The sequence below is a fragment of the Hordeum vulgare genome, chromosome 2H (genome assembly GCF_904849725.1).
Source record: "Hordeum vulgare subsp. vulgare chromosome 2H, MorexV3_pseudomolecules_assembly, whole genome shotgun sequence".
Lineage (NCBI taxonomy): Eukaryota > Viridiplantae > Streptophyta > Magnoliopsida > Poales > Poaceae > Hordeum > Hordeum vulgare.
The window spans coordinates 339,913,084-339,923,134 of NC_058519.1; the positions used below are offsets into that span (position 1 = coordinate 339,913,084).

The window sequence follows — 10,051 nt, forward strand, 5'->3', positions numbered from 1 at the left end:
AGCACGGTCATCGGCCTCTTCATCGGCAACGAACTGGGCGTGGCCATCCTGACTTTGGGTCTCCTCGGGATCGTAGGTAGGGACATGCCCACCGTTGTAGATCACATCCTCCATGAACTGGGTGCAGTAGGGGTCATTGACCAGTGCCATTGGTGTTGGCATTTTTTCGAACAAGACACGGGGGGACGACATGGTGCCCGCAAACGGCGGTCGTGCTTGCTTTCTTTGCATCTTGACGGACAGCCGGCCGCCGCTGCTGGATCCAGGTGTGACATTGAGGTCGATGCAGGCCGAGGGGCGTGGGGTGGAAGGCGCGATCACGCTCATGTACGGCGACCCCGAGAAACGGGTGTGGGCGTCGTGCCTTGGCGGGGGGAAGCCGGGCGACATAGGCGTGGTCCGCGACGTCGGCGACTGGTAGTGCGGAGACCGGGCGACCGATGAGCCTGTGCTTGCCGGGCCGATGGCCGCTGCAGAGAAACCGGCCGGATGACAAATGCCAAGCATGAGGAGGGCGTGTGCTTTGTTGACGATGGCCTCCTTCTCCTCGACCTCGGCCTTGCGTCGCGCGGCCTCAATCGCATTGCGCTCGGCAGCGAACTTGCGCGCGACGGCGTTGTCCTTCACAACCGCCCTCCGGTTCCTCCTCTTCGCCGATTCCGCGTCCAACTCGGCGATCTCCTCCGGCGTGCACTCCACCAGCGGCTTCCTTGGCGCCTTGACCTTCTTCTTCTTGGCCATTCCGGGCGGGTCGACGAACGGGCCACCGGAATTCGACTGGGCGTCGGCCATGGACGGGGGAGAGAGGGGGACGGCGGGACGTGGGACAGTTTGGGGGGAAATGTCTCCAAAGGGGGTGGGGTGGGTTTTCCTCTCGTAATAAAATATAGCTTGAGGCATCTATATTAACTTTTTCTCTCCAATGCAAGCTATCATGAGGGATTTTTTCACTGTTCTGACCTATGGTTTGAAGTTGAGCACAAAATGAACCCAGTTTGAAAAGATTTCACGATCTAACCCTTTCTGCAACACCATAAGCCATGGCGTTTCTGCCCTACAAAGAAACGCCAGTCTAGTGTCGCGTTTCCTACCACCACCAAAACGCCTGTCTACCATGGCGTTTTCATTTCCCTGAAACACCACACAGCTTGGCGTTTCTGAGAAGAGCTGCAACGCCATCTCTGTTGGCGTTTCTTAACGACAGAAGCTCTCAACGTCGGTGCCCTCTGGCGTTTCTGGATCACCTTGAAAAGCCAAGGTGCCTGGCGTTTCTTCCTCACATCCAAACGCCATGTTGGCTGGCGTTTCCTTAGAACAGAACATAGAAAGAATTCTCCTTGGCAAAGAATGATCATAGTTCAACAGACATCACAGCATAGAAAGAATTCTCCTTGAAATAATTCACAGCATAACACCATAATTCAAAGCATAACACTCAGCATAACATCATAGTTCATAGTTCAACAGACATAGTTCATAGTTCATACTTCATACTTAAGAAGATAAAAACTTCATAGTTCAACACACAACATCATAACACTCAGAATACTACATAGGTCATAACACTTCACTTCCTCCCTCTCTTCGCAGCCATCTTGCCCTTAGTAACGTAGCCCTCTGGAGTGTTCTGCCAGCCAGGACGTCTGACGTTTCTTGAGCTAGCTCGACGTGTTTCTTCCGTCGGCTGAGTGGGTTGACTTGGCTGTGGAGCATCTTCCATCTATGAAGCCCCAAACTCAATGAAGTTCGGATCCGCGGCCTCGTTGTCTCACTCCTCTTCTTCTTCAATCTCCTCAACATGTGCTCGGCTAGAAGAAGCATGTGCTCGACTCGAATACGGACGAGTGGAAGAGGCCTGTGGCCGGCTGGAAGACGGACGAGCGGAAGACTGCACATCCATCGTGTAATGCACACGTGCCCTCACATCGGTGGGCGAAACACCGTGGCAAGAAAGTAAAGCCGCTAGTATGCGACACCGATTGGCGACCTTCTGCGCAAGGAAAAGATAATGACATGTTAATATGCTAACAAAGGTACAACAAAACAAAGGTTAACAAGGCATCAAACCTGCAGAGTAGTTCTAACAAGTCCGTCCGTTTGTGGACATGGGGCACGGCCAAGGACCACGTTACTCTCGTTGATACATCTCCATAGCTCCGTGCCCTGGATAAAACACATGTGACATACCACCCACGAATAAATGACACTTGTTTATATTTTAAAGGAGGGACGTACCACTCGGTCATGGAGAGGACCATAGTCAAGATGCGCTCCAACTGTCTCCCTAATTGAATTGTTGAATGCAGCATCAGCAGCCTCACTCGGCAGTAAGTCCAAGCAATCGGAATGAGTCCAGGAAGCCTTATGGATAACTCTGTACTCTGTACGCATCCACTCCAAATGCCTTAAGTATGCCGCCTCGTCAGTGTCGGGTGTTTGATCATTTTCAACTCAATGTTGTCTCTAAGCATTCCACATGTCCACCCAAGTCATGTGGTGCTCCTCCCAATTGATGACAGTCTTATTGCTTTGCCCATTTGTCCTACAAAGCATTAGAGTACAACATCAGTTTCATTTTTTCATGTTAGACATTGATCAACAGGAGAAACACGTGATACAAAATACTCACTTATGTAGCTTCACACTTGTCTCAACGTAATCCGGCGGGGTGTGTTTTTGCACCCCGAACTGCTTTGAAACACGATGAGGAAGATGTCACTCCACCGCATAAAAGCATATCATGGGGCACCGCACACGCCAAAGATGCTGGTCACGAAGGCACATGTTGCTCAGAGGGAACTGCCTAAGTACCATGTACGGCCTCCAATTAACCTACATAACAACAAGTCACTCAACCATCCATGAAAAAAATCAGCAAATTTGATAAAGCATTTACCTGTTCGTAAGTTAGCATGTCAAGCTCGCTTATGTATGCCTTATACCGCCCCATAGCCGCGATACTCGTCCATTGGACATTAGCCCATGTGTATGCGATAGTGGGGTATCGCTCCTCATCCCCGTCAAATGGGTACTTCCAGGGTTCTTCCGGAGCAAGCCTAAAGTTCCGGCTAACAGGGATACGCTCCCACATCCAAACCTGTAGGGCCCAGACGAAACCTCCAAGACTGGACGTCGGCTTACTCCTCATACATGCTCCATCCAACTACAGATTTAATAAAATGAAAATGCATCATATCCCATTGAATAAAATGAAAATGCATGATATTAAGCTATACCTGACGGTACAAGAAGGCTAGTGACGCCGAACCCTAACTCCACTTAACATCCCAGTCACGAAGAGGATCCAAGAACATCCATGAGGCTGTGTCCCCAGTGCCATCCGGAAACACCACTTGGGTCAAAAGATTCCAGAGATAAGCTCTTGCGAACCTCTCCACAACAAGCGGACTAGCATCCTTTGGGCATCTGCGAAAATGTCTCTGTATCCAAGAGAACAACACACCGGATGGCCTAGGATCCTTCCTAGTTTCATCAGTCCATGGCTCGGATTCAACACCAACCAATGCTGCAACCCGTTGTCGCCACCCATTTGACCTAACCTTCCCTGTAAGAGCCCTGCCCTCGATAGGAAGCCCGGTGATCATAGCAATATCCTCCAAGGTTATGCTCATCTCACCAAGAGGAAGGTGAAAAGAGTGCGTCTCCGGCCTCCAACGATCCGTAAGTGCGGTTAGGGCCGTGGCGTTCAACCATGGTGGTGTGCCTTTAAAGTTGAGCACAAATTGAAGAAGATCCATTCTTCTAAAATAAGGCTCGTAACGAGGGTCATATAAAAGAGTTTCATTCGGGTTGTGCCCCCTCAAACGAAGTAGTGGAGGAGTATATAAAAATAATCATCAACACCATCATAATTACCTCTCCTCTTTCAACTAGCACCGCATGATGCTTCTGCTCGTAGTACTCATCAAGACCCGGATATTTATCCGGCTGAAACATCCTACATAATATGGACAAAATTCTTACCGGCCTCTTCAAATAATATGAACTAAACCTAGGCATAAACCTAATGCGAATAATATGAACAAAACCTAGGTTATACCTATAGCCACCAAAAACTACACCTAGACACACCAGAAACTACACCTATTAACAATCACAAAATAAATTTTACTTCAAAACATACGTACACCTAGTGCAAGAAAAAGCTACACACATACAAAGTTATTGCAAAAACTAATTGGAAGGATTGGAGGAGCTTACCGGCCTCTTCGATTTGCCCCAAAGAACCAACAAAACGGTTGGGGGAGGAGGGAGATCGAAGGGGGGATCTGGAGGAGGAGGGAGAGCTTTTTTGTGAAGAGGAAGAAGGAAAGAACAGGAGGTGGACGAAGGGGCGTGGTCCAGGAAGTCAAAAGGTATGAGACTGGTTCATTTGTTTTTAGAACAATGAGACGAGTTCGTGGGCAGAAAATCCTACATGATGCTCAAAACAACACACACACATAGCACAACGAGCAATTTAAAATGAGCCGGCCCATTTTGTTCATATATTTAGAAAGGGATCATAATTTTAATTATTTAGGAAATTTCAAGTTTTGTGAAATAAAAAAATGTTCGTGTTTTCATGTAGTGTTCAGAATTTAAAAAAAACGTGTTTTTAACTAAGAATTTTCAAAAAAGTTTCATGTTTTCAATTTTTTGTTCACAAATTCAAAAGGTGTATGATAAGATCAAAACGGTTTGCATGCTTAAAAAATGTTTGCTTTTAAAAAAAGAAACTTTTAAAAACGACCCGCTTCTAAATTTAGTCCGCAAATTCAGAAAAATGTTCCCATTTTTAAAACTTGTTCAGAAATACAAAAAAAACCCAGGATTTTTAATTTATTCACAAATTTAAACATTTTTTAATGCAAAAAATGTTCAGAATTAAAAAGAAATTATGTTGAAATTCAAGAAATGTTTTGAAAAAAGTCAAATAATGTTCCAATCTCTGCCTGATGTTAATTCCTAAACTTTCACGCGTCATGATATCCACAAAGCAGTACAAGAGAGTGACGTTTTGACTCCTAGGTGCATATACATCTATTATGAAAAAATATATAACACATTTCAAAATGTTAAAAAAATTCGAGAAAAGTCCTGCATGCGTATCCGAACATCCTTGGTTCGCACATAAAATTTTAATGAAAAAGGACATTTTTTTGTGGCATGTATAAAAAGGACTAATAAATGTCTCATTAACAACTGTAATCAAGCATTAAAAATTGTGTTTTACACAAGCCATAGAAAATGTTTTTTTCATCGAAACTTGATGCACAAATATATAATGTCCGGATTTACATGCGGGACTTTTTTTAAAAAAAAAGTTAATATTTTAAAATATGAATTTAGAGAATGGGTTCATATACACCTACGAGCCAAGGTGAATTTGCGGACATCCTGTTGTTGAAAACCATACAAAATTCTATTCCTAGACACAAAGTGTAATTTTCAAGACACTGGGAAGACATGATGGTTTTATGGGAATGCATTCCAATCCATCCTACAATTCCTCGAGCATATTACTAGTCGTCCTTTGGGCGGTTGAAAACTCATCATATCCGGTGGCCTCTTGGTGCAAAGTAGAGTATATGCATGCATCACGGGGTCCGGCTTGAGCTGTTGCTGTACACTTGGCCTGAGAATACCATGTCTAATCCTTCCCTTGAGCCATGATGCTTGATGGAGAATCATAATGTATTTTTCTGAGCCTGCAAGATGCCCCAGACCCAGAGCATGTCATTTCAGAATTCAGATCCTGATTGTACATTCTCTGATCAACATTCGGAATCGGAAGTAGTAGGAAGTTAAGTTAGATGTGCAGGTGGCAAAGAGTATGTAGAAAAAAGGCACGTACGTGGAAAGTGCTCTTCTACTCCCAACTCAAATGAGCTCCGTGAACAGTAAAATAAAAAAAATTCTTTTTGTGACCAACATTGATAAAAGTTTTAAGTGCTTGCATAAAATCGCCATGAAATAACATTCCTATAAGAGGTGGCAAAAAATACATAATCGATGCCCTGAAAATGGTCGAAAAAAATAAGGTCTTTTTGGTTATTATTTTTAAAATTTTCTGTTCACAAAGCTCAAATGAACACGGGAGAAGAAACTATGCGTTCCATGTGCGTACTTATTTTTTTGAGCTGAAAGGCACGTACGTACCTGGCCTAGCGCCAGTGGTCAGTCCTCTGCGGATTGTGCATGGAGCTGCTGCGAGGGTGAGAGCGGGGACTCCTCGCTGCTCCGGGAGTCATCCTGCACCTGGGCTGCAAACTGCAGGTTCCAGAGCATGTCTTCGACTGAAGGCCTCTGCGTTGGCTCCTTGGCAAGGCAGCGCAGGCAGATTTCCATGACGGTCCTCATGGAGTCGTCGGAGCAGCCCTTGCTGACCGCCGGGTCCACCAAGTTCCACCTCTTGCTCGGGCCTTGTGCTGTCAGCGCCGATTGCAACTTTTTCGATCCACAAACTTGGGTTTAGACTTTTTTTTCCATATAGTATTGTACTGTACTCCCATAATATAAGTATATTCTCTTATATTATGAGACCGAGACAAGAAAATGAAAAGGAAAGCAAGCATATATACGAACCTGTTCTTTCATTATCTCCACCTCGTATATGGAACTAATGGGCCTGCCGGAGACAACCTCCAGCAGTATCACACCAAAATCGTACATGTCAATCTTATCACCATTAGGAACCCTGCAAATTCGATAGTTTTCAGCAACAGCAGCGGACCGGCCAAACCGAAATTGGGATAAAAAATATTGTCATGTGTTTCGAGTAGCTAACTACCTATCCGATGGATACTTGCTTCCAGCTCCTCCCTGCATCACCTCCCAGAACAACAACAACAACAACAACATAATAGTTAGTTAAGAGGGGTTAGTTAATTAGTCCCAGTAACCTAACATACTTCCTCTGTTTCTAAATATAATCATTTATAAAGATTCCACTATAAACTACTTCCTCCGTTCCTAAATATAAGTCTTTTAGGATATTTCACTAGAAGTTTACATACGAAGCAAAATGAGTGAATCTACACTCTAAAGTATGTCTATATATACATCTGTATGTAGTCCAGTAATGAAACATCTTTAAAGACTTATATTTAGGAACGGAGGGAGTACGTATGAATGTATATTGACATATTTTAAAATGTGGTTCACTCATTTTACTCCATAGAAAGACTTATATTTAGGAACGGAGGAAACAAGTCTTTTTACTTATTCCACTACGGATTAGATACGAAACAAAATGAGTACTTTAAAATATGTCTATATACATCCGTATGTAACCCGTAGTGAAATCTGTAAAATTTATATTTAAAAACGGAGGGAGTGCATTACGACACAGACGGCAGGGCTGGGTTGGGAGTACCTCTGATTTCATGGTCTCGGACAGAATGGGGATGTTGTAGCTGCCGATTTTGGCGACCTGATTCTGGTCCATAAGAATGTTGGTGATCTTGAGGTTATTCGCAAATAGGCCTGGTATGATCCCTCCATGCAGGAACTGAATGCCCTTGGCGACACCAATGGTGGTTGATATTCTTTGGCCCCAGGACAGCCTCCGCCCTTCCGTTCCTTCTGAAGATGAAGATGAAGATGACAAAAACACTAGATTGGAGTAGCTGAGTAGGTAATTATTTAAGACCCAATGGGAGGCGGGATTGAGAAGAAAACTTGCGTGAAATTCTGCCCCTGAGGTTTCCATTGTGCACGTATTCGAAGACGAGGTAGAGCTGCGTGACGGTGGAATCGTCGAGGTTGTACTGGAAGCAGTGCCCCAGCGCGCTCACTAGGTGCCGATGCCTCAGCTTGGATATCATTTCGATGTGGCGGGTGAAGCTCTGGGAGGACTGGCTCTTTTTCACTTTGAGGGACCTGATTGTCACCGGGGTCCCATTACTTAGCCGTCCACGGTACATCTGACAATCAACAAATATACTTGGATGATTTGAGAGCAATTCCACCATTTATACCGAAAATAATATTGTAATAACAGAGGGTTGTAGTACCTGGCCATGAGCATCTTGCCCCATGAGGCTAGACACTTGGAAGTTATCGGTAGCCGCCTCCAGCTCCACCAAGGAGAATGATCTGTATGCCGGAATGCCAAGAGCCCCCAGCTTCACCGTCTGAGATATGTAACCTGCTTGTTTGTTTGTTGTATACATAAACCAAAACAAGTTAGCAACTCTCAAACATTTTTGCTAAAAAAAACTTGATTCTTCTTACGCGCATCGGCCAGCAAATTCGAAGGGTAGGCGCTGGACGCGTGCTCCACCAGTCGCCGTGCAGGCCTCGCCTTGGGCGCGCTCGCCTTCCTCACCACAAACAACACCGCCGCGCTGACAACCAATGTTCCCACAAGAAGGCCGGCCACAATGCCGGCCTTGGCGCGAAGGCCGGTCTTCTTGTGTCCCTGCCCAGGCACGATCCCGACGGCCAATGCCTGGTTCCGGCAGAACGGCGACGGGTGCTGGGAGTCGTCGCCGGTGGATGTGGAAAGGCAGTTTGCCGCGAAGAGCACTGTCTTGGTCTTGACGGGGGCGGCGAGGCAGCCGGGGAGGCTCCCCGTCAGGAGATTCGACGAGAGGTCCACGAACTGGAGGTTCTCGCCGCACGAGGCGTTACCTGAGAGCCGCCCGGTGAACCTGTTCTTGGCGATGCTCAGGTACTCGATGGACGGCAGCGAGAGCAGCGCCGCCGGGAAAGGCCCCACGAACCTGTTGCCCGACACGTCCAGCCGCTCCAGGAGGTAGCACGAGGCGAGCATGTCGGCAGGGAGGCCGTCGCTGAACTTATTGCCGGCGAGCACCAAGCTGGCCACCTTCCGCCCCAGCCGCGGGAACGCCGGCCCTAGCGCGTTGTTGGCCATGTCAATCACCTGGAGGTTCTTCAGACCGCTCAAGTCCGGCAGGTTCCCGGAGAGGTTATTAGACGCGAGCACCAGCGACCTCAGCGACGGCATGCCCTTGAGCGACTCCGGCAGCGTCCCCTGCAGCGTGTTGTTCCGGAGGCTCAGGACCGCCAGCAGCGGCACGCCGCCGCCGAGCCACCCCGGCAGCTTGCCTCCCAGCATGTTGTCGTCCGCGACCAGCGTCTGGAGGCTAGCGAGCTGGGAGAGCCCCCGCGGGAGCTCGCCGTAGAGGTAGTTGGAGCTGACGTTGAGGATCTCCAGCCTCTGGAGGCGGGAGATCTTCCCCGGCAGTGGCCCCCATAGGCCGAGGTTGGTGAGCGTGAGCACCTTGAGGTCTGGCAGCCTGGACAGCGTGGTGAAGAGCGCGTCGATGGAGAAGGTGTTGGGGAGCGGGCGGGCCCCGGGGTCTCCCATGATGTGGAGCTGCGTGACGCTATCTTCGTAGCACTCCACCAAGGCGGAGGCGGTCTTGTAGTCGCCGCCGTAGCAGAAGTCGGTGTAGTTGAGCCAGGTGCCGAGCACCGGCGGGTCGCCCAGGAGTTGCCGGAGCTTGAAGAGAGACCAGGACTGTGAGGGCTGCAGCGGCGTGGCTCCCGGCAGCAATGCTAGAGACGCCACCGACAGCAAGATGAGCAGACCATGGCCTTGGCCATGGATTATTCCACCCATTCTTTTTTACAAGATTTCTTGGGCCTGATGCTAATCTCTTGTCTTTCAGACTCCTTGTCCTGGATCAACAACTCCCGCAACCAAGAATTATTCCGGGATTCTGGTTCTGGAGTAGGAGCAGAAGCGAAGTTGTGCGAGGAAAAGTTGAGTTTGAGAGCATGGATGGAGGCTCAGAGAAGTTTTAATGTGAGAATAGCTTGTACAGTTATTGGAGATAGGTACTGGTCACCAGAAAAAACAATGTGCACAGGGATCTGACCTGACCAACTGCTGGGATGGGTAACCAGTGGTCCTCGGTATTACGGACTATTTTTACTAAATGCCCCCAAGGATCTTATATGGCGCATTAATCCTTTCAAAAAACTTTTCATCTCATAGCATCTTTAATAAACGGTACATATGTAAAAATACCTAACTTTTAAATCTTGGCGAGCAAAAAACGCTACTCCAACGAATGGT

General features: G+C 47.3%; 1 protein-coding gene and 1 long non-coding RNA gene across 5 annotated transcripts; both read right to left on the minus strand.

Moving 5' to 3' along the window:
- Window positions 1-1,435: 1,435 nt before the first annotated feature.
- Window positions 1,436-2,823, minus strand: LOC123430061. The gene is made up of 4 exons (XR_006622841.1): window positions 2,630-2,823; window positions 2,236-2,542; window positions 2,068-2,163; window positions 1,436-1,990 (listed from the first exon to the last, which is right to left on the minus strand). It is a non-coding gene; the product is annotated as an uncharacterized LOC123430061 (long non-coding RNA).
- Window positions 2,824-5,428: 2,605 nt separating this feature from the next.
- On the minus strand, window positions 5,429-9,820 carry LOC123426215 (probable inactive leucine-rich repeat receptor-like protein kinase At3g03770). Of its 4 annotated transcripts, none has more exons than XM_045110003.1 (8): window positions 8,239-9,820; window positions 8,019-8,152; window positions 7,688-7,928; window positions 7,379-7,587; window positions 6,794-6,834; window positions 6,589-6,700; window positions 6,163-6,450; window positions 5,429-5,773 (listed from the first exon to the last, which is right to left on the minus strand). In XM_045110003.1, the coding sequence occupies exons 1-7, from the start codon at window positions 9,590-9,592 to the stop codon at window positions 6,181-6,183; spliced, it is 2,361 nt and encodes a 786-aa protein (XP_044965938.1). In that variant the 5' UTR covers window positions 9,593-9,820; the 3' UTR covers window positions 5,429-5,773; window positions 6,163-6,180. The 4 variants fall into 4 exon arrangements, with proteins under 4 accessions (XP_044965938.1, XP_044965939.1, XP_044965940.1 ...); XM_045110004.1 differs by having other exon boundaries at window positions 5,429-5,711; window positions 8,239-9,819; XM_045110005.1 differs by having other exon boundaries at window positions 6,794-6,825; window positions 8,239-9,818.
- Between the last annotated feature and the right edge of the window lie 231 nt (window positions 9,821-10,051).

Bases quoted from the DNA above. Each gene is read 5' to 3' on its own strand.
- LOC123426215 (XM_045110003.1), bottom strand. From the start codon at position 9,592: ATGGGTGGAATAATCCATGGCCAAGGCCATGGTCTGCTCATCTTGCTG. The intron at 7,929-8,018 runs GTACTACAACCC...GTTGATTGTCAG, and splicing joins GGCAAGATGCTCATGGCCAG to ATGTACCGTGGACGGCTAAG. The intron at 6,835-7,378 runs GTACTCCCAACC...TTGTTCTGGGAG, and splicing joins CCGAGACCATGAAATCAGAG to GTGATGCAGGGAGGAGCTGG.